Below are 24,030 nucleotides of genomic sequence, written 5' to 3' on the forward strand. Positions count from 1 at the left end.
AGTCGCCAACAGAAAAACACAATTTTACCGTAATAGGAAATGAAAATGCCATGTATGTGAACATTATGAGAACTGGCTGTTTAATGGAGAGAGAACTCCTGAGTTAAGGAGTATTGTCAAGGCATAAAATTTTGCAATCAGGTGTGCTTCTGCCTGTTTATTCCATGGAAAAACCTCCCTGATCTTGTGTAATTCTTATGATTTTGTTGGTTTTCTTCTACACCTTATCTTCTCATTATAAAGAATGTTTAAACCTATTAGAAAACTGTATGACTGTAATTTTCAGTACCACATACAGACTGGACACCACTGCGTGGCTTAGTTTGTGCTCTCTAAAAGCCTACAAACTCCCACCCTTTGCTAAAGATGCCGTAACTTACATGAAGGCTAAATTTAGCTTTCAGACTAATGAGAAGTGAAAGCTCAGGGCTACCATTAAAATTTTTTCAATTCTGATAAGCTAATAAGGATTGTTTTGAGAGGACATGTGACCCCATTCAGTTATACAAGCATCTTGTCATGTTTTCTTTAAATTGGTTGGGAGAATTTTAGTGTAGAACGCAAAATGTTGTATCTGCTACGTGTGTGCTTCCTCTCACGATCTACAGCAATTGCCAACTCTGAACGTTAGTCATTATGGTTACTAATCACTGCAGGCAGTGCTCTGTTAAGCAGAAGGTAGACAGCTTGATATTTAGGTATTTCGGGTGGGCAGGGTGCTCTCCTAAATCACTCCCTTTCACCTGAGAAATGTTACAGCGAGGTACCAGCCGCCAAGCATTTTGTTCCTGTTTGATTTTTAATAATCAAATACAGTATTTACCTGTGAGATCAATGCTACTTGTGTAGCACACCAGTGACATACAGAAGGACCTTTCCTAAGCTGTGCTGTGGGAATTGAGGCCTCTGCAGCAGGGCTGGAAGCCACATCTTACCTAGCAACTGTTTCTAAGTAGGACAGCCATTGACTGCCCTTATGGTGGAGTGGCTGAATCCTGCAGCACCCTCCGGAAGGGCCCCGAGTGCGAGGCAGGGGCCCGACAAGGACAATGGCAGGAAACAGGGAGCCGGCAACAGGGAATGGGAAGGGTTTTAAAGGCACATGACATTGACAGGAACACTGTGTCCGGAAATACGCAGGGCCTGTTTTGAGCACTTAGGAGGAAAACTGCAAATAAAGGAAAAATCTAGGATTGTCAGAAAGGCGGTTGGGAAATCCTGTGGCTTGCAGAAGGTTTTGTGCTTACCTGTGAGATGGGAAACTTGGGCGAGGGAGTTAGGTGAGGGTATAAAATATGCTCGCCTGCCCCGCTGATTATGAGAAATGCCACCGTCACTTAGAGTGGCAAAAAATGTGTGAGCTCACAGTTTTTACCTTTGATAATTGGGATGATGTGTGATCAACATTAAATTCCTCATGCACTGCTTTGAAAATGTACTCATTTGTGATGGCGTGTTTCTGCCAAGAGATGATGATCCTCGTCCCACTCATCATTTCCTACTGAAGTCTAATACTCTGCATTCCTCTTCAGTGGTAATTATATGTAGAAAATCTATGCTTTTAATGCCCAGTTAAGCTTTGTATGTTCTGAAACCTCACAGATAAAAGAACATTTTAGCAGCCATAGATGCTGAGGGATATCCAGTTTTCTGAGCCTAGAAAAACAAAACATCTGATCAGTTCATAGGTCATGTTGGACTTGCTCTTTGGTAACAACCATGGCGAATTTCACTTTTCTTTTTATTTCTCCCCCAGATGAAGGACTGAACCATGAATGCAAACTCTGCAATCAGACTTTCGACTCTCCTGCCAAACTTCAGTGCCATCTGATAGAGCACAGCTTTGAAGGCATGGGGGGCACCTTCAAATGTCCAGTGTGCTTTACAGGTAGGAGGTGGTCACTGCATTTCCCAGTCATGCCCTTACTCTGCATGTGCAGAGCTCCCACTTATAATTGTGTCATGTGTTGGCTTTTGGTCAGTTTTAGGAGTGAGCATTAGATTTGTGCTCATTAGTAATATTGATTAGAAATCACTTGGAAAGCTGATCTTCTTGGAAGGTCAGGCATCCATCTGCAAGAACTGCTTTTCAAGCTCGTCTATCGGAAGTTTGAGTATTTTATAATTGTGGAAGCGATAGTCTGTTACCTTCCAGTGTATCACATTCATCACCTTCATGTTCCAAGCTTGCCAAGGTTAAAACTGCCCACAAATTTGTGCTTTGAAGTTATGGATATTTTATCTAAAACAATATAACTTAGAACAGAACTTGGCCTCAAGGGCAAGGGCTGCTAGATGCAGCCTGTGCTGCAACATTCTCCTCTGAACGACTAAGAAAGCCCACTCGTGTATGTTTGTTGGCTTGCGGTGAGAAGAAACACCCTTGTAATGTGCTTTAGAAAGCAATCATGCTGTCTTGCCACAAGTCAAGTTGTGCTCTCCCCTGACACAAGTCCAAGTGTGGAATAATCCTCCCCAAGTCAGTGGTGTTATTCAGTAGTAAAACCCAAGTGAGAAAATAACTTGACCCAGTAGGGCTAAGCACTGCAATGTTTGGGCCATAATGAGGAACAGAAGAATGCTGTTGTTGGAAATGAAAACACATTAAAAAGATGCCTACAGAGTTGTTGTGTGTTTTTTTAAGGACTTCTTAATAGAACGTTTCATAAAATGATAACCTAAAACACAAGTGTTAATATGTAGCTTACATGCACAATTTTGCTTTACAAGATCAAAATCAAAGATAATCACAAACATGACAAAACACACTTTGGGTATTCTCGCATCAATAGCATGCTAATTCTGGAAGCCATTCAAGGTTTCTGTTCTCCATTAATGGGAGTGAAGGATTTTCATTGATAGGCAAATAGACCCTTTAATACTTTCTTTCTACTCCTCTTTGTTTGGCAGCTCCCCCCCAGTAAAACCTAAGTGCACTCTACAAAAGAATATTAAAATTAAATTTTTTCTCTCTCAGATACAGTGGTTGGTGATGATTATTACCTCAGTGTTCAGGTTTCACACACTTCTGTGAATTATAAAATTAAAAAAATACATAGTTCATCTTAACTGCACAGCTTCTTGTAGTAATGTCTGAGCCTGGATAGTACTGCTGTAGACAGTTTGCCTGTTAGGCCTCAGTGTTCAGTTTCAGTTCAGGCAGTTCAGGCAGTTCTTTGTCTTTTATTTTTATTACTGATTCTACTGTTTTTTTCTCTTGTCTTTATGTACACATATGTTATAAAGGGATTTTCTCTTAGTCTAATATCAGGGGTCTTAGAGTTCCAAGTCTGGGTCATTTGTAAATGCAAAATATAAACGTGTGCATCTGTAAAGTACCCACTGACGATTCTCCATGTGAGTGAGATCCCTGATAAAAATAATCTTTTAATGTTTGAAGCAGTAGCCTTGTAAAATGTGTTAAGGAGTATGGAGATAAGTCGATTCCAATCTGTGTGAAACATTTTTTCCTTTTTGCTGATGGGGTAAATAGACACTGAGCATTAATCATAAACAATGGTGTTTTATTAGCAATATGCCATTAAATTATTTTAGTGTGTCTTGCTAGAATATTAACTAGAAGTAAAAATCACCAATATAAGTTTTATATGGAAAATGGAATCTGAGCAGATTTTTTTCAGCCTAATGAGAAATGTGATTAAAATGTATGACTCAGAAGAACAATATTCTGATATTTTTGTTGCCTGGCAATTAGAATAATTTTAATGATTAGGAGTGGAGTCAAAGTCAAATGCCAGCATCTTTAATAAATCCTTTCCCTGCCTATACAGATTAATATTGTAGATGCAAACTTTTTTAGGTCACAGTGCACCAGGCATCCATCAGAAGTCAGTGCTGCCAACCCAAACACTGCCTCTGGCATATACAATTTAATTATTAATAGTATGTCTCCAAGGTAAACTGTTACACAGTCTTAGGGCCTTGTTTTGTAGTCATTAAAATTGAACATGTTTATATTATTGAAACCCTTGCATTCAGTGTGTAGGCAGAGTTGATCTTAAAGTATCCAAAGAGAATTTACCTGCAGTTCTGTTTCACATTTATAGACATTGCCCCAGTGTAGCTGTGGGATAAAATTTTTAGCATTAACACATTTAAATACAGAGCTGTTTGTTAGCTTTAACTTTAGGCAAAGAGAGTAAACAGGGCTTTGGCATCTATGTTTTTCAAACCTGTTGGTTGCTAGGAAATAAGTTTTGTGTGTGTTCCATCAAAGTGCAGTAAGCATAAGGAAATAATTTTGAAGAGAAAATGGCATTTTTAAATCTTTAAATTTAAACTTCATTGGTTGTTCTGTTAGGTCTCCTTTTGTTTCTTTTTTGTTTGTTTTTTTTTAAACCAGACATCTATTTCAATTCATTTAAAATGAAAAAGGATCCCACTTTGTAGTTAAATAGCGCTGGTTGGTACCCATTATAGCAACAGTGTAATGTGAAATCAGTGTGCCAGCTTAATTTTACCTCTTGGAATTGCTGAGTATTAATGGGAAATTATTTATAAAAAAACTCTTCACTTGTAATATGAAATAATGAAAAGCTCATTGTTTATCTAATATTTCAGTGTTTGTCCAAGCAAACAAGTTACAGCAGCATATTTTCTCAGCCCATGGACAAGAGGACAAGATCTATGACTGCACACAGTGTCCACAGAAGTTCTTCTTCCAAACAGAACTGCAGGTACCACATTTGTTACATGGGGGATATAATAGCATTATGTATTTGATAGCTGAGTTCAAAGCTTTGCTTGCAGTGATCTACTCTGATGCTTGCTCTACTCTGATCATGATAGGGATGGGAGAAGGACAAGAGAAATTGCTGGTAATTCAATCCATGACACTTCAAAAAGCTGTTGGCAGAAAATCACCCAGTACAGACCTGAATTTTGGGAGTCATTTTTGGGTTCTTGCTTAGTAGGTTGGTGTAACTGAATATATTCTTGAGGAGAGAGAAATGGGTATGTCTTACTTTTCTGTTTGAGATCCAAAAAACATTTACCCAGGAGTGAAATGGGAAATAATTCATTCTTCTGTCTCTGAATGTCAGAAACTAAGCATTGACATATCAGTGTAAGATGGGGGGAAAAAAAGACAGAATGTATCTTGGTTTACCTGATGGCCAAATCCATTTTCCATAAATACCAACTTGGAAGAAAAAATAGGGCCATATGAATGGTATACTGTCTTCTTCTGTGTTCTCCGTTGGATTTGTAATGTTACTGTTCATCACTGAGAAACAAAAGGACACAGTGCAGGAAATAAATGTTGAACAATATCTGAAAACAAGTTTGGGTGGAGGAATTATTTGTTGTATGTTAACTTTCTGCACTGCTTGTGTTGCAATGAGAAGTGATGATGTATATTCCTGAAATGGAGCTATATTTCAAGACAGCAGAAGAATTGTTTCTAAATTTTTTTAGTTTGTATTTAAATATTGCAATGGGTTGACAGAGGAAATCAGAAGAAATATTTGACTCCAAATTTTCCAGGTCTCTGTTTGCTAACAGATGATCTATAGGGATAGAACAAGGGAAAATATTTGTACAGTAATGCTTTTCCCCCCATCCGATTTGTGATTTTTATTTGGAATGAAGAGTATTTTTCAGAACTCCAGGGTTTTCAGCACAGTTCTTACAGAATGGGCCCCCATCTTTAAGGATTTTGGCTGAGTGTCCGAAATTGATTTTGTTTTGGGCTACAGCTGGATGCACCATGCATCAATTCATTGTGTGAGAGATTGATATCCATATGTACTGCACTTTAATTTTCTCTTTCCTGACAATCTCTTCCTGCAAGAAAACAATAAGAAATAAAGCCTTCATGATAGCCTTCCTTGCCCTCTGTCTAGGTGGACCTCTAGGTCATCTGGAGGACTATACCTGTGATACTCCAAGGTGTCTGAACTGTATCTCTCTGCTATTTTTAACAGATCCAAGCCTGTTTCATTTACTGTCCATATCAGATATCACATGCAAGCTCTGACCCAAAGTGGAAAAGGAGGACAAGGAAAAGAGGACTTTAAGGTTGAGGGAAAGAAACAGTCATACATAGTGATGGACAGGAAGAGTTTTGAAGTCAGGAAATGGACTGGGTTGTGTAGATAGTTATTGGACTGGTGGGAGAAATAAAGGAGAAACTGGGAGGAATGAGGAGAGGTCAGAAACTAATTTTGTTGTATTTATTTCTTCCATAGCATGCTTTTTATGGAACCATTTTCTTTACTTTTTTCAGTTAAAATAGTTGTTGTTGTTGTAGCAAAGTGTTTCCAATAAGGTAAAATTGCATTTTTTTTCCAGGAAAAATAATTTTGTGTAACAAATTTTCACAAATTCTGATGTTCATCTCTGATTAATCAGGATGCAGAAGTAGGGAGAGATAGAGAGATCAGCAGTGCCTGGAAAGAGGAAGGAGAGATTGTTAGGGAAGATAGAACAAAAGGAAAAAGCCTCAGGAGGAGAGAAGATGGAGGTAGGCAAAAGAAAACTGTGAAAGAAGAGAAACAGAAACAAGAGTATAGAAATGAGTTTTAACAGCGGAATCTAGATTAGGTTTTAAAAAAAGCAGAACAAGTAGTTATATGTTGAAGATGATAGAAAATATACAGAGGTCCACATACAGTTGTGGTATGTGTGGTCAGAGTGTAAGATATCTGTCTCCTCTAAAATGTGCTCTCATTTCAAAATACATGGAGTCCCAAACAGCTGCCTTTCAGTTATTATTATGATAAAATCATATGTTTTTCCACTCAAAATTCATTCCTGCCCAAGACTGAGAGCAAGATTTTGCTGTCTCCATCTAAGCCTAGTTCATTAAAACTTCAACACAACGAAGGTGCCTGGTGAAGGGCACAAAAGGATGTCCCTACAGAGAGACAAATTATGCTCTACATTGGCTAGGTGACAATCAGTGTGTTGGTTGCTCTGTGCTGCAGAAGGCTCTTAATAGACCACATCTCCATACCCTTAGAGACAGCCTCTCTCTGGCTTATCTACACTGGCAAAAAAGAAGAGGTGTTCATTTTCTTATTCACTTAATTCATTATGTTTATTATTTTAATTAACTTTTGTAGCCCCACCCCAGTTGAGAATGCATCATGTTTAAAAAAATGCAGTTCCATCATGCCATTTGCATTCACTGGCTTCACTGGCTTTCTGCTCTTACCTCCAGTCATCTACCCAGGCTGGTGAAAGGGCAGCAGAACACTGACTTTGGAGTCTGCTTTTGCTGAAAAAACACTGATCTTGAGCCTGCTCTCATTTAAAACCTATTCTAGGAGGTATCACTTTGTTAAGGCTAACTAACTAACTAACTAAGGCTAACAGTTGAAGCAGTGGAAACTTTGGCAACCAGCCTGCTGGTTACGTTTCTCTGTCCTTGCACATTATCACAGTTTGTGTTGGGGCTTGCAGTGTAACAGTGTATTTATTCCCTCTATCAGGAATGATTCCTTGCTTTTAATTTAAACATGCATCTAAAGTGCATCTCCCATGCACAAGAGATGCTAGTCATATCAGATTAGAAGCCACGGACAATACTCAGGCTGTAGGGCAGAGTAAGAACATGAACAGGATAGAGCAGAACAGAACAGAATAGCATAGAAGCCCTATCCATGCATATAGTACAGCAGATAATTAAAGGAAATGAATTCATGGATACAGAAAATAAATGCATTATAACGATGTTTAACTTGGTGTTTGGCCCAGTACGATTCTTTGCTTTGCATTTTCTGACTGTGATCCTGGGAAGAACGTAAGATTCCCCACATATTGCATTCATCTTACCTTGGGGAAGTTGCTATCCCCTCATTTACCAATGTTCTCACAAAAAAACAACTAGGACTCTCTCTAGAGTTTTCCATGACTTCACTCCAGACCCCTTTTAAGAACTCAAGACACTGTCTCCTTAGCACCAAGTTCTGGTGAGAATAGAGAATAAATCACTAGCCTTGAAAATTGAACCTGAAGTGCATTATTCAGTCCTTGCTCTGAAATAATGAAATTTTACATGAATTTGCTGGTTGTTTTAGCACCTTCTAAAGCTCTGCGCAAACTCTTTTAAATGAGAGGTTTTAAAAGAAAGATATTAAATAATTGAATGTATTATCCTAATGCTTAGACCGTTTGAGGTTGATGCCATATTATACAAGGAAATGTGAAGAAAAACAGCAGATCAAGAGGCACTGTCTGTTCCAAAGAGTTTACACCCAAGTTAGCAAAGGATAGCAAGAAAAACAAGGTGGAGAATGGTGTAGTAACTTAGGCAAGCACATATGGCAGGTTGGTGGCCAGTATGATACTGGAACCCTGATGTCCTGAGCTGCCACGCCAGTCCACTCCAGACCACTGTCTGATCTACCACTCCAGTCTCTCTCTGATTGCAAATCTAATTGATAAAACTTTTGCAGCTCTTGGAGAAGAAACTCAAACCTTAATTTTAATCATCTCTGTAGCCCTTGCTCCTCCCAGCTCTGCCAATTCCTTTAAATGGCTTTGTGTTCCATAGTAATTTAGCCAGCTTTAAATTTTTTACTTTAAATTTTTTCTGCCTCCTTAGAAAGGAAGCAAATGGAAACCTTCTGTAACAGTTATTTTTGAGGGTGTTTTGGGTTGTGAGCTCGCATACTTAAATGTTCTACAGTGATCCAAAGCCTATGTGATATTTTACACTTCTGAAACAGAGTTGAAAAATATGTCCCTAAAAACGTTTATTCATTTAAAACTGAACTCTTTTAATAAGACTCACATGCTTAATATAATAAGGACTTTTAAGAAATAAGCTTCTAACAAACTTTAAAATTATAAAAATACCCAATCTAGGCATCAGATAAGAAATCTGCAAGATAGGCATACTTAATAGGCTGCCTATTTGTCTCCCACAGTTGAAAATCTAAGTCCAGCATTCGGAGCATTACCATACAGCTCTCTGTACAAGGTGGATATAACTGAAATAGTCTTCTCCATCCATCATCCACAATACTGAGCTTTTAATTAATAAGCAAGCAGAGAAACCTATCACTAATTTGACTTAATGTTGAATTTTCAATAAATTTTGATAAAATTGTTTGTGCCTGTTAAAACTTCCCTTTCTTGTTCTCATGCTATTTCCAGTGCCTGTGTGTTTTTGTTTTAGTCTTCAGACTTAAGCTTAGATGTTCTCCTGGATGTTTGTGCTTCCCTTGTCCCTGATGAAAAGAAGTATCCATTCCTTCCCTATTTTCAGTTCCACTGTTGCTTCCATAGCTAATACAACCTGTCTTGGTGTTTGGCGGGAGGGATGAGGCACTCTTGTGGGGTGTTACCTGGAGCAATTGGATTCATTTTTGACTTTTAAAATTGTTGCTGGGTCAGAGGGGTACCAATATCCAGTATAAATGCTGGACAGTTGTACAGGGTCAATGTTTTATCAGTGATTATAATTAATTTTGCACATGATAACAGCCAAGATTATGTGGCCTCCCCGGACCATTATGCCCAGTCACAAAAATTTTATCTCTTTTCAGCAAATTAGAGCATTTGCTTAACATTTTGTAGCTATTAGATAATTAGTTGGTTATGGGGTAGTCAAGTATCCCCACTTTACAGACACGGAAACTAGGGCAAGAAGCAATTGGCTCTGGGGTTGTTTCCCATCCTGTTTGAAAAGGACCTGTCTTTGGTTATATACGCCCTTGCTGCTTCCCCTCTGGACTCCACCAGTGCAGAATGCCTGGGCATGAAGCCATCAGCCTGTAGGACATTCCAGCTAATACAGAGAGTGGCAGCAGGGTTTCCCAGCAGCAGCAGCCCTGCGCAAATTCAGCCTGCTCTCTCGCTGTCTACAATACCTGCCCAGACATTCAGCCAGTCGCACTCTAAGACTCAGTCCTTAATATTCTCAGTGGCCTAGGTCCACAACATCTTAAAGATCGCCTAAAAAGTTCTTTGAGTTTGGAAACAACACTGACAGCTCCGCTTTGTGAACATAGCAGGAACTTTTTATCAGCGAGCTGAAGCCTATTTGCACAGGAGCTAGATCTTTCTCGCCAGCTGGCTCGGGAGTGTGGCACAGATTTCCACAGCAGTTAAATATTACCATGAACACCCTTAGGTTATGCTTTTAAGGGTAAGGTGCATCTACAGGTGCTAAAGGTTCCCTTCTCTAACATAACCATGTACCAGCATGTAGATTTCTAAACCATCCCCAAAACCACAGCCCACAACAACAGAGCTCTTCCAAACAAAACACACAGTTCCCTCCCCAGGGGAAGGATGAAAGAAAGAATGAGGCACTCGTAGCAGATGTTATTCATGTCACTTAAAACAGCACAAGGACTTTCTCAGTTCCTGGCGTGTGCAGGTGATAGTGTAACTTAAACAAAGCAGAGCAGGCCACAGGCAGCATAGAAGAGTGTCCTGCAGTTTTATGTAATTCTATGCGTGTCCCTCTTTGGATGTCCAGTTTGAAGCACTTACACATTCTCAGGTTAGCGCTGTTCAAACTAATCTTCCACTTTTTGATACTTTTCTTTAAAGGTTAAATTTTCGAAAGAGCTCAGCGTTGTAAAATGCTCCCAAAGATCTCTAAATTTTAAAACAGCCTTAAAATTCCCTTGGCTTAAGCCAGAACAGAACTAGGCCAGCTCTAGGCTGCTTCAAAAACTAAGAGACTTGACTGAGACCATTACTGGAGACAGTAGCAGAGCTGGAGTTCAAAACTGTATTCTCTCTTTTTGGAGTCACCTGGAGAAAACTGCTAACTAATCTGGGCTGGGGCGGTCTCCTTGTGGCAGAGGCCTTCTGGGAGCCAGCTGGGAAAAAGAGTGTTGTGGGAATAGTATCAGCCATAACAGCAGAGGTACCGCTACCTCCAGATAGGAATTGTTCTGCCAGTGCCCCCAAAAGAGTTGAGCCTGTGTATCATTTAGGTCCCAAAGGCGAACCTTGCAAGACAGCAAGGGAGACCATGAATAATTTATACTCTTTGCACAAAAACAGGGACAAATCTTTCAAACCTGCAGGTGAGGTTACATTTTCAAGGATGTTTTCTTCACAAAGAAAAGGCCTCAAAACTTTTTTTTTAAAGTGAAATTGGAGATTAGGTCTGGCATTTCTAGGTCCCCAAACTCTTAGGGTGAGGGGAGGAACATAGATACTGGCTTTCTAGGCCCCAAGGGCCAGCAGCCAGCAGGGAATAACTTTGTCAGCTTGTCTTAAAAAGAAGCCTACCTGAAATCCAATTAACAATCAAACCTTAAGGCCAACATTTTCAAACTCAATGGCCTATTTCTGAGAGGGTGCTGAGCACCTGCAGCTGCAGTTACGGTCACTGCAAGAAGTGGTGCTGAGTACATCAGGAAATCAGGTCATAAATGCCTGAAGTTAGGAACCTTGATAAAAGCATAGGTGCTGAGCAGCCACAACCCCCTTAAAGGTTTCAGAAAAATGTTTCTTATGCCTAAATACAGGCACCACATTCAGTAATGTTGGCCTTCATCAGCATTAGGCAATCAGGTTCCTTTTGTCAGAGCGGATGCGTAGGAGTCAGGAGAGCTGGATTCTGTTGCTGTTACCAAAAATCGGTGACATTGCCAGGTCTGGTACTAACCTGCTCCACAACCATGCATCCTCATCTAGTGCGTGAGGGTGATGATAATAATATGTGTGCCAGAGTTATCTGGAATGTAATTAGTGCTCATGTTTTGAAGGAACTGGATAAAGAGTGCTGCATGTGTTGCAAGTATTAGTTTGAGTACTTTTTTCCCTCAACCTTTATGGTGCTTTCTGTTTCAAATAAGTCCTTTGATGTGTGTATGTTAGTGTGCACCAGTATGTGCACATGTGTGCACATATGTATATGTGTGTATCAACTGCATTTTATTTCCCTAAACTAAAGGGAAGACTCAAAAAGGATGTGCCTGGGAATTTCCAAAGCCCAAGCAGATAAAGTATTTTTCCATGTCTTCCAAGACTCAAAAATTCAGACTTCCATCCCTAAGACTTCAGACTTCTTTCCAGAGAGGAAGAATTATTTTCTTTGTGAATTTTCTCAAAAAGGCTATCAAGAGGTATGGTGGAGGCACTCACGCACTAGCTCTTTAAGGATATGCCTTCAAAGTGTTTTTCCTGCAAGTCTTTTGCCTCAAAGTCAAACAAGTTTAAATACCAAAAAAAATACTTTGCATTCCCTTCCAGTGCCCCTTCTCCCCTGGAGGTTCAGGAGTGTTACAGCCATATTAGGTTTTTGGAAGGTAATTCTTTTTTAAATAAGAAATTTCCAGGTTTGGAGCATGTGAGTTCACCTGCCTTTGATTGGCCCATTCAAATGTAAACACTCCCTATGGGTAGTTCCTTAGTTCATGAATATTTATAACACATTGCAAAGCCCACCAAGCCCCAAGTGCTAGAGTCTTATAGTGACCATTTTGATTTCACTAAATAGTCCTTGACAAAGATGGGCTGAGTATTACCAGTTTTTATTTGCCTCCACATACTCCATTATACTTGTAAATCTACATGCAGCAGTCAACCTGTGAAACTTTCTGCACTTTTTTCCCATAAATAAATAGGAAAAAATGTGTTCACAACATCTCCTGTACATTTGCTGAAAGAAATAATGGGGGATTGTTCCTTAAATTTCTGGAACAAATGAATCATAATTCCGGGTTTGTTTTTTATGTGCTTGAATGATATTATTATTGATAAAATTACAGAATTTATTGATAAAGTCAGTGTAGCAGATAAGCGATGAATATTGCCTTTGAGTAAATCATTTTAATCTTGAAAATCTTGAAAAGAATTTCAAACTTACAGCACAATAAAACTGCAAAAGATTGGAAGCTAAGTATAATGTCCAAAATAAGTACTGAGCTAAAGCCACAAAATACGCATACAAAAACAAACAAAGATATGTATGCTTGTTCTTTCAAGGTGGATATAGTCATGTCCAAATGAATATATGCATGAATATGTGTTCTTATTTTGTATACTCCTTCCTGTTTATGCTCTTGTCTGCCTGGCTTTCTTTTTTTGGAAAATATAGGAATCTATTTTGGAAAAGGCCCTAAATCAGTAACAACAAAAAATTAATCCATATTTTGGATATGTTCCCCTTACTGCCTTGTATGGTCCACATTAAATAGTTTCTGCAGAATCAGGTAATATAGTACAGAATCAAATAATATACTACAGTTCATAATATATATAAAGAATATATATATATAAAATAAAGTGTGTATATATATATAATATATAAAATATATATATATAAAGCAAATATAAAGTGAAGTTTGTTTTCTCCAGTCTGTAAACAGTATGAGACAATGGCAATTAGGGGATAAGCTCCACTGTTCCTGTCTTCATGTTTTTAAGTGTTGACTCTGAAACATAGCAATGACGTTTCACGCCGACATTAACATCATGATTTCTGATCATTTTAGCAAACGGAACAGGGAAGTGTGTGTGACTGCAGTCCTAAGAAGCAAGTCAGAAGTTGCTGCAGAAAAGAAAAAACACAGAGTAGCAGAAGAGAAGGAAATGAAATACAAAGGGTTGGAAGAGTAGACAGGAGATTGTGAGGCAAAGAGAGAAACAAGATAGAAATGATAGTGCTTAGGAAGGCAAATATTTTTCTACTAAGTGATGCTGATAATGATGATAAGGTACTTGTAAAAATAAATCATGATAATAATAATGAGAACTTCAGTTATTACATAAAGGCCAATTTCTAACCTCAGTTCTTGTAGAAACATGTGTGAACATCAGGGAGTCCTGTTGTAGACTGAGGGCAGGGAAGACAGTAAATATATTCCCTGACCCACAAATAATCATTAGAAATGGAATTCTGCCCTTTTCAGAAAATGAGTTTTTATCTTCTGTGCCCTGAATGTCTCAGCATACACCTTGCCATTAGTCAGATCAGTTGGCTAATACACCTGGAGTAAGCAGAAGAAATAAGCACTCTGTCTGCATTTGAGTAATTTCTCTGGTAGATCAGTTCAGTTCTCTTAATTGTCCATCCATTAACTTCTTGTTAATGCAGTTGATATCGATGACTGATTTTCTGTGCTAACCAGGAAGCACCATTTCTTAATTCTAGGACTCATCCCTTCCTACCACTGCCCTGCTGTTAGCTACCAATAGCTGCCATTATGTTATCTTTCATCTGGCCCAGAGCTGACAACAGATGGCCATCTCCGGGACTGCCATCAGTGTGACTTTATGAAGCATCCAACTATGGTGTACTGAGGAGCTTCGTGGCCAGTTCTGCAAACCACCCTCCCTCCCCCCACCCGGCTGCTGGCCCCCCTCCCTCCAGCCCCAGCAGTAAGCTCCTCAGTCCTGGCTCTGCTTGCCACTGGTTCTGCTCGCCACTGGTCCTGCTGTTTCCCCCCAAATGAGGGCACAAAGCTGTCTCTGAAACTTTGCCACTCAAGATCTGACCCCTCTCCCCTCCACAGCACAGGCAGAGGGTTGCGCCAGCCCCTGTGTCCTGCTGCATTCTCACCCCTCCATGGTTTCAGAGTGCCAAATCCGCAGGCAGAGGGGGTCTGTAGCGGCAAGCCTGCCCCCCTCTCCAATCTGTAGTCTGAACCCTACCTTCATTCATGGCAGAGCTTAGCACTGTAGCCCTGCATCTCCTCAAGACAAGGCTCAGGGATTTGAGGGGAGGTGGAGAGGGGATGTTTGTTTGGTTTTTTTTTTTAATGTTCCATAAGACTTGCTGCCAAAGCAAGATTACGTGTATTAAGTGTGAAGGAAGGAAAAGTATTGATTACAGACCCAAAATGGAGAAGAGGCTAAAATTCACAAGCGTCCTGATTCCATTGGCACGTTTGATCATTCGGAACAGCAGTTTCAGCTCGGGTGGCTGCTGCGCGTTTTGGAGAAAGACATATTGTTTGCTCTTGACAGAGTTTTCTAAAGCAAGGTACCTCCAGAGCTGAACCTGTATTTTAAGAGAAATTCACATTTGTATCCTTTATTGTGATATTTGCAGCGAGTCTACGGCTAGTAACAGTCTCTGCCCTCAAGCTATAAAGGAGTAAGGCTCCATTGTTGGCAAGAGGGCTGCCTTCTGTGTGAAAGGCTGAGATGTGGTAGGCGAGATGAATAGCGCTTAAAAGCAGCGCTCGCAGTGCTGTCATTTAGAACAGGAACACTGAGGATTTAAGCGAAAGTGAAAGGCATGGTAAATGAATCCTTTAAACATGGTCAAATTTTCAGCTGACTAAAATAACAAGTTTTCTCCATTGATAAGTTCATTGAGTAGGAGGCAAGTTTGGGAGGGGATGAATTCCCCTAGGGAGGAGGTGCAGATAGTTTGTAAAAACAAGGTGTGGTCAGTGATTCATAAAGAGACACATCCAGGAAACTCCAGTAAACAGCAATCTTGGCTCAAAAGTGGTGGCTTTCCCTTTTTTATTTTTTTTCCTCTTTTTTTGAGAGCATCAACATCGTTTGATTGCTTCATTCCAAACATTAGTCAAAAAGTCTTGGATGCAGATGGCTACACAACTGGGGCTGTTCATTACAAAACCCCAACCAGGAGGAAGAGTTTTTATGCTTAGTTTTTCTACCTGTTATCGGGGTCAGGTAGACTGTGCTTTCATCCTTGTGAGGCTGACATATGATTTAGAGTGGGAAAAGAGTGGATTTTTGCAGACTCTTATGATTTTTTTTTAAGTTGAGTTTCCTTTGTGTTCAAAGCTGAAATTGAGTGTCCTCCACCCTGTTAACAAGGGAAGAGGGAAAGAGATGATTCAGTCCTTATGAACCAAAACTGCTGAGTTATACACATTTCTACATGCAGCTTTAGTTGTTTATCTGTATTGTTATAATCTCATTTTGCAGCAGAATCACTATACACAGGCACTAAACACGGATGTGTGTAAGTCTGTCTGCTTGGGGATGCTCTTTGTGAGTGGACACTCTGCTTCCCCCCTTACTTTGTGTGTATAGATGTATGCTATGTAATATAAAGAAACTGTGATACTGTTAAATATTAGTGGTGCATTTTGCTTTGCTTTGAGTTTGTAAAGGTGAAAGGTGACGGTGCAGGAAAATGGAACAGTATATTTGCTGTGAGGCAGGCACTAAGAACTCACTCCCATGCTCAGTTATAATTCATGACTGTACTGGTGGGAAGCCCTTATCCCTCTGTGGAGCTAATGCATCTCTACTGTAGCCTGCTGAGAGCACCCTGTGTCCCCTCCCACCATCTGTGCATTCACTTGCCTGCTTTCTCTCTCTCTTTGCTGTGAGATTTCTTGGTGTTAAAACTGTCAGACTACTACTGCCTGGTAAAGGTGGCTTTATGATGTGTATTAATGTTGAATTGTCATTTAAATGGTGAGGAGCTGGGAAGGGGATACGTTACCATTTGTTTTAAGCTCTCATTAGAAAATGCTGCCCAGCAAATAGACAGAGAGGTGGATTTGTTACTTCAAACAGCAAACAGCTCTGAACAGTGTACAGAAATTTCCACAATATAGGGTTGGCGCTGTTAATGGCATACCCATCTTTGTTCCCAATCTGGGCATGTTTTGCTGTTTTTTGATACAGTGGATCTTTCTCTTTTTCCATGTCATGATTTGAACCCATGCCATTGCAAGTTGAATACTATTTACTTACCAATCAACTGGCTTATGCTGACAACTATTTTATTTTTTACAAGTTGATCTCCTCTTTTAACTGAAAAAGCTGTCTAGCAGGCTGCAAGCTAATTACTTCTGTGCTACCTGAGACTTGGAATTCATGTGACCAAATACTATAAGCTAACACGATCTTACTTAAATAGATAGTATATGAAGATTTTTTATTATTATTGCTGTAAGGCGCTGTCAGAAAAGAACCGGTGAGACTGTCTGGCTTACAAAGAACTGAACTCAGTTCACAGAGGTTTGAGCTGATGCTTTATCAACCTGGCCCCTTACTGCAAGGATGGATATTAGGCACAGAATATGGTTAAAAGACTCTGTACTTGACTGTCACAGCAATATTAATTTGCAGTGTTTCACAGAATGTAATCTTATGTAGTCTGTTGTTTGTACTCCTTTAAAACTTATAAATCAAATCCAGACCTGAAATACCGGCGTATGAACTTAACAGATGTGCTGCCATAAGGGACCTACTAGGATATAAACTGCAGAAATGGTCTTTTTATATTTCAGATTCCTAGCTTATTCCGGGGAGGTTTTGGAGCCACAAAAGTAAGGTGGAGGTCATGCGTTGGGACAGTAGCACCCACCCAGCACTTGACGTTTGGTGTAATTGTCAGGAAATTCACATCTAATAGTTTTGCTATTCAGTCATAGCATCCTGCTGAAGTTCCAAAATAAAAGTAGGGCAAGAATGACTTCAGTAGCTCTGTGCGCAGGTTTTCTTAGGTGAAAGATCACTTTGAGATGACACAGCTGAGTAGTCAGGCTGAAATCCTAGTTGGTATTTTATTAATTTTGCACCAAGATAAATCCTGAAATTCTGACAAACTCCATGACAGGTGAAATTCCTTCTTGCAGAATCTGCTCAGCAAGAGGCTGCTCATTTCGTTCTGTTCGGAGGCAGGCAACAGGAGGGCAGCTTTATAATCAGCCCTCAAAGGACCCCCAGCCGCCCCTGAGCCTTGGACTGATTGAATAACTCCTGGGCCTCTTCCCCTAGGCCTCCATCAGCAGGGGTCCTGTGGAAAGCAATCTCCCGCAGACTGGCACTGAAGTGAGCTTTAAACTACTATTTTCTGCTCTCCAGAGGAGCCTGGAGTACTAAAAGATAGATGGACTGCAGATATTTTATGAGAAACTGTCAGAAGAAGAGCAGAGTAAATGTTTTTTTTTTCCTCCTTCTTTGAGTCACACGCTACATCACTGTAGAATTTTTCCCCAGAATCTTTTACATTTAAAGTTCAAAATTAATTGGTTGCTAACCTTAATTTTTCCTCCTCCCTCTCCTTTCTCACTCTTTTTTTCCCTCCCTCTTCTTCTTTTCCTTTCTTTTTTTTTCTTTTTCTTAAATATTCACTCGGAGGCCCTTTGCTTAACCACAGTTGCAGAAAATCAGTACCATTTGCACTGAAATATTTATAATGACAGAATGAAAAATTGGATTCATTTTCTGGCCTGTAGCCGAACAGTCTGCAACTTTGTGCAGCATTGTTTAGCATCTCTCATTCCTTCCTTTCACTGGGGTCGTTTTCAGACACGCGCACACGCTGCCCATGCTTCAGAGGAATGCTTAGCAAAACGCAGAGCCATTTTTAATCTCAGCCTTGAGAAAACAACTTGTTTCTAACCTTGCCACCATTTGTGGGGGGAAATAAAGGAGGGGGGCAAGAGAAGCACATAGAACCCCTCTTATAGGAGAGATTAGAAAGAATGACATGCAGTAATCTGCTCTGTACGGCAAAGTGGAGTGCAGCTGGAATTCAGCAAGTTGCTTCAGTGTATTGCAAGGGAGGCAGTGTGTGCACTTAGCACCAGGCTGGATAGCAGGATCTGCCTGCTAATCCCTGCTCTGCCACTAATTCCCTCTGTGGCCTTAGGAAACTCATTTGCCCACAAAGGAAGAGGTTTTCAAAAGCTCCCTTCTGAACACAGACTGTGCCTGTAAAAATGCCCTGTGCTTCCTTGCACATCCAGAAAAGCGAGGATGCTGGAACTGTACATATTTACTTCCCTCACAGCAATGGTGTGAAGGTGAAGTGGTTGATGTTTGCAAAGTGCTTTGAAAATGAAAGTGCAGCTCCTTGGGCTCCAATTTGCATCTCCTGCCAGTATGAAAGGTACCTTAGTCAGACAGCCAAGGATTCCCTTAGTACGCAGCAGTCCCTGCGTATTTTGCTAGCTGGTTCTGTATCACTCACTCCCTTTTGGTCCTCACAGGCGTGTCTCGACTTCGATGAATTCCAGGGATTCTTAATTCGTTTAACAATCCCATGGGGGCTGCTACGAGTTGGCATAAGCTCATGCAGTCTCATGAATGCTTTGACGTGAGGACTGAGTTGGCCCAAGATTTGAATGTTTAGGCCACAAGAGTTTACAAAAATATAAGCTGATCGTATAGGAATGAGTCTGAAAATGGACAAAATTTACCAGAGAATGGTAAGTTTCTACAGATGTTGGGCTGTTCTGCAGGAAGTAATAGAGAAATATATCTCTGAAAAACAGTGATTCCAAAAACCCTTAGAAATGATTCTCTGGTGAGTTCTGTAGACTGTTTGACAACTGTGTTAGTTTCTGTAAAAGCCTTGTGGCGAAAATGTTAATCCCTGGTGCCTAAAAAGAGGCATGCTGGGCCCACACAGGGTCACCTAAGTAAGTGGGTTGGATTTGGGGGTGGATTCTGCAAGGTGCTGAGTACCTCCTGAAAGTGTAGGCACCTGAAAATGCCTACCAAGGTTCAGAAATGTTGTCTTGCTGGCTTAATCCATTTCAAATTCGTAATATAGCACTATTGCTGATAGTAGGTATCTGTGTACAGTACTAACTTTTGATCTCTGTTCCACATGACTCATCTGAGCCCAAAGTTTTCTTTTGGTTTCTGAAGTTAGAGCTTCAAAATGTTGACCCTCTGAGTAGTGCTAGGAGCACAGTCCAAGCAGGTGTGTCTGCGAGCTGTAGGAAGGGACAGACATCTACTCCAAGCATCAGCGCAACTCAGTTAGCACTGCATAGCAGTCTGTAGTTTGTGAGCAATGCCTACTTTTTTATCATTCAGAAGTTTCTTACCAACTTGCAGATTTGCCTTTTTATTGTGTTCCCAAAGACAGTTTGACAGGTCAGCCTGAAGTGATGACTGTTCTGACACGAACTGCATTGTGACTTAGAAATTTTGCCTGCAGTTGTTTTACTGTAGTGTTGCTTTGATTTGAAAAGGAACTTTCTACAAAGAAGTGGTGTGTTTTAGGATATAACAAAAAAATTCCAATATTGTACTGCATGTATTCCAGAGACTTTCTGCTCAACCCTTATTATTGCTTTCTGTTTTTTCTTTTTCTTCTTTGTATATGTAAATCGAGAACAGCATAATTTTCATAACTTTTTTAACAGTTACTGTGAAAGAAAAAAATAGAACTCAGAAAGAATGTGAGTTTTAATTGCAAATATTAAGTATGTTTTTAAACTGACATTTTGAGAGTAGATCTCCCTGACAACTTGATGACATTTTAAGGGAAAGCTTTACCCCAGAGTAAACCTCTTTCAAATTCAGAAGTATTTCTTTGGTTGAGCTGACCAGAACACAAATATACAGATGTGGAAAATGCCTTATGATGCTGAACAGATTTGCAGGGACAATAGGATATAGACCACGGCGAAGTGACAGTACAGATCTTGCTGATGCTAATGATATGGTGCAGAACTGTTATTGAACTTCAGGGATTGTAAGAGTAGCCCCCAAACAAATGTTTTATCTCATTGTTGAAGACAGTAACTTTCCGGGAAAGCTGCTTTCTCTGTGGGCCTGAATCTTTGTGTTGGTTTTGTTTTTTTTTTTTGGTGTGTCGGTCTGTTTAGTAAAGTTATTAGTTTATAAATTTTGCCAAGGTAGAGTAACTGTGAGAGCTTTAAATTAGAATAAGTGCCACTTCTGTGTGGCAAGTTCCTTTGAGGACTGATTAGAAAGCAAGCCTCCTGTTGCCTGCCCCTTTTTTGCATGCCAGTATTGCTGTGTACTTGTTTATAGCTTACCTTTGAATTTATATAAGTGTGCGCTGTGGTATGGTGAATTGCTCTCTGATAGAGAAGATGCTGCTGTTATTCTGGGATCAAGCTAATATTTCACTTTAAAGAGTTATTTTAATTATGTGGGTTTTATTGTAATGAATTAAAATTAACTTGGAGTAGCAAATTATATAAGACTGCGAGGGTTATAGATTAGCCTCACCATAGCTACAGCACATCTTTTTGTAAAGGAATTAAAGTTTTGTATTTCAGACAGCATGGCACTAAACATAGGCAGCAAATGAATGTAAGTGGTGTCTCCAGTTATTTTCCCTCCTAAATGTGATTCTTTTCACTTGATTGGAAGATTACCATGCTAAAAAATAGTCCTAACAGGCAGCAAGGGGTGAAAGTGGCAGCTGCAAAAGGCTAGATTCACTAGTAGGAGATAGCCTAAGAGACAGGAGTATCACAGCATCTCAAACCCAGCCCAGAGGTGAGGGGGGGCATTTCTTCGACTGTCAGTGCAGGGTCAAGGCTGGCTATAATGACATGTCTGGCTCGCAACGTGTCATTGGCCAGCTGTGTGACAGCAAACAGAATGACCAAACACAGAGAATGACACTCAGTAGGAGGATACTTCTTTCCTCATGGGGAGGAAAGAAAAAGGCATAGAAGGATGCTTCATTCTATAATACTTCTTCTCTGGGAAAAAAAATTATTAAAATGTAGGACTTGGACTTACAAGGGGTAAGACTTTACTGTCTTGCCCCTTGTGTCGGCTTTGAGTCCAGCAGAAAGTGAGAGTAAAATGCCTCCCATTCAGCTGTGGTTGCATTTTACACTTCTTTTACACAAATGCAAGTGACAACAAAGCAGAAGACAATAGAAAATCTGGACTTCTTCATTTTACAACCAACAACCACAATGAGAAACATAAAATTTTATTGTCCTGGTACCAGATGTCAGTAAACGCTCCAGATTTATTGATTTACAGTGTCTGTACTAAAAAAAATTAGACAAGTGGTGACTTTGTTTAAAAGGGCACAATAGCATTCTGGTCTCTCAAAAAGTCACCTACCTGTACAACCTGAGCACTGCTTTTATCAGTCAGCTTTCTTGGACTGGGAAAGGACAGAACTCAAATGACATTCTAAGAACACAACATTTCAATATAGGGGTTTTAACTATCCAACTGGTCACCAGCTCTGAAGGGATAAAAATTGTCCTTATTTATTTTATCTTCTAATAAGGATATTTGTATTTCCCACACACACCAAGCACACCACATAACCACCATGCCAGTTCCCACTCTTCCTTGTCTGAAGAGCTGTAGGAAGAAGGGCTGTAAGACTTCCGAGATGGGTTGGCATAGTGACTAGTGTGAAGGAAGTCAGAGCAGAGTCCATGCATGCCACAGCTTATCAGCTCAGGACTCCTTGGGTGTTACCATCAAACCTGCTCAATCTGGCTTTCCTTACAAACTGTCTTGAAGGAAAAAGAGATGAGCCAAAGTGCAACTGAGTCTGTGATTGAACATCAGCATTCAGAAGAGGAGGAGAGCTAGCAGGGCCCCGTAGTCTTTCCTACTCTTTTGTACACATTTTAAAATTAATGTAATGTGGATGAGGGGGCACATTTTTAGCTGTGCTCTTGATTTTGGGCTTCAGAATATGCACCAGTCTGTTCATACATTCTCTTAATTGGGTGTATGGATGCTTAGTACCTGGCTACTTACCAATACAATTTCCATGTACAAAAGCTGGGTTTGGTGGTGAAAACTGTGTTAGTAACTTACTTTGTGTTAATCTTAGCCTGATCTGTACACTGCAGTGTGCTGAGTGCTGTTGTACAAGGCACCATGCACTGGCTGGCAATAGGCAAGGAATCCAAATTTCAGGTTCTCCCTTTGTCACCTGATGAGCACAATACCCTCCATCATGTCATCAGGTAGGGAGGTGAATTTGGTGATCAATATGAATGTGGCGCGCATCTGTCCGTATAATGAGAGTGAAGACAAGTTACAGTGCTTTTCTTTCAGACTGTATCAAGAAACTTGTAATATCACTTGTAATTTTGTTCAAAGGAATTCTTGTACATGCATTTGTGGAAAACTGGAAAGGATCATTGTTTTAAAGGTTGCCCTTTGCATATAAATCACTGCATATAAAGCACTGTGTTCTTCCCCATTTTAAATGGGTGACCTTTTGAATCCTATGGGCAGGAGCTTAAATTCTGGACCCGCCAGTCAGTTTAAGATTTGAAATCAATGCACTGATCCAAGAGTTACTCTACTTTAAATCAGAGAGCCCAGAATGGAAGTCTGGGGAGAAAAAGGTCCACTTGGAAGGGTTCTTCTGACAACTTGTAGAAAACTGCATTACTGACTAAATAGATGTGTATAAAATACAGTTTCATTTGTCAGTTTAATCTCTGAAAAGATCTATCAGAATTTAGTGAGTATGAGAAAAACAGGAGGAGCAGGCAACATGTAATGTTTCCAACAGGACATTTCTGTGCAATTATCAATTTAAGCTTCCATTATTTGTCACTAATTACTGCACTGAGCTGTTAAATATTTAGTAGTAGTTTGTTTAATTGAGTTTGACCTATAAAGGAATCTGTACATAGCATAGCTCTACTTACAGGATCTGGTTCCTCGCTCCCAGCTAGGCAAATTTGTATTCACGTAAGATGAACACATATTGTCAGACAAGGATTTTTTGTTGTCTTTTTTTTACCTCTCTCCCTTTCTCTTCCACAGATTTGTCTTTAAAGTATCTAAAATTAGAGCACGAAGTAGGAGTACTGCTCATGGATGTAAAATGGGAGGGAGGTCAAACTTAAACTTGTTTACAGATGTTGTAGTTTAGAAAGCACCAGCATTATAAATTAAACATAACAAGGAAAAAAAATTAAAGCATAGCAACAACTAGCCCATGAACACATCTGTCTGTAAAACACTGACTTAATCCCTGAATATCTTATTAGGCAGTATTTTCTATCAAAGCTTTTTCTCCCCTGTTACTCTACTGTACAGTAGCTGCAGATAAACATGGATTTCTTCAGCTTTGGGTTCTTGCTTGCTCTTGTGCCTGGCTGTGTCTGATGTGGTGAAGGGACTTTTGGCTGTCCCCTCTGCAGAGAGTGTGCAAAAAGCCATCAGTACATGAGCAACATCCACCTTTTTTTTAAACTCTGCAGGCCTAGCTCTGTTCTTGTTTGTCCCTCTCTCATAACTCCCTTGATTTCAGTGGAGTTTCTCTTAATGCATACCAAGGTAATCATAATCATGTTTTAGAGTAATAATACTCTATATTTCTCAGAACTACCTCATTTCGCCTTTTTTATTTAAGCTTTTATTCCCGCTTAGTGAACCCTC

At 39.9% G+C, this 24,030-nt stretch overlaps 1 protein-coding gene across 2 annotated transcripts in view; it reads left to right on the forward strand.

Moving 5' to 3' along the window:
- ZNF521 (zinc finger protein 521) overlaps nt 1-24,030 on the forward strand; it is a 233,195-nt gene that overhangs the window by 200,175 nt on the left and 8,990 nt on the right. For both annotated transcript variants that reach the window (XM_067290615.1, XM_067290616.1), the window contains exons 6-7: nt 1,757-1,888; nt 4,582-4,697. In XM_067290615.1, the coding sequence (XP_067146716.1) occupies nt 1,757-1,888; nt 4,582-4,697 (248 nt within the window). The remainder of the gene's footprint in view (nt 1-1,756; nt 1,889-4,581; nt 4,698-24,030) is intronic.

The sequence above is a fragment of the Apteryx mantelli genome, chromosome 2 (genome assembly GCF_036417845.1).
Source record: "Apteryx mantelli isolate bAptMan1 chromosome 2, bAptMan1.hap1, whole genome shotgun sequence".
Taxonomy (NCBI): domain Eukaryota; kingdom Metazoa; phylum Chordata; class Aves; order Apterygiformes; family Apterygidae; genus Apteryx; species Apteryx mantelli.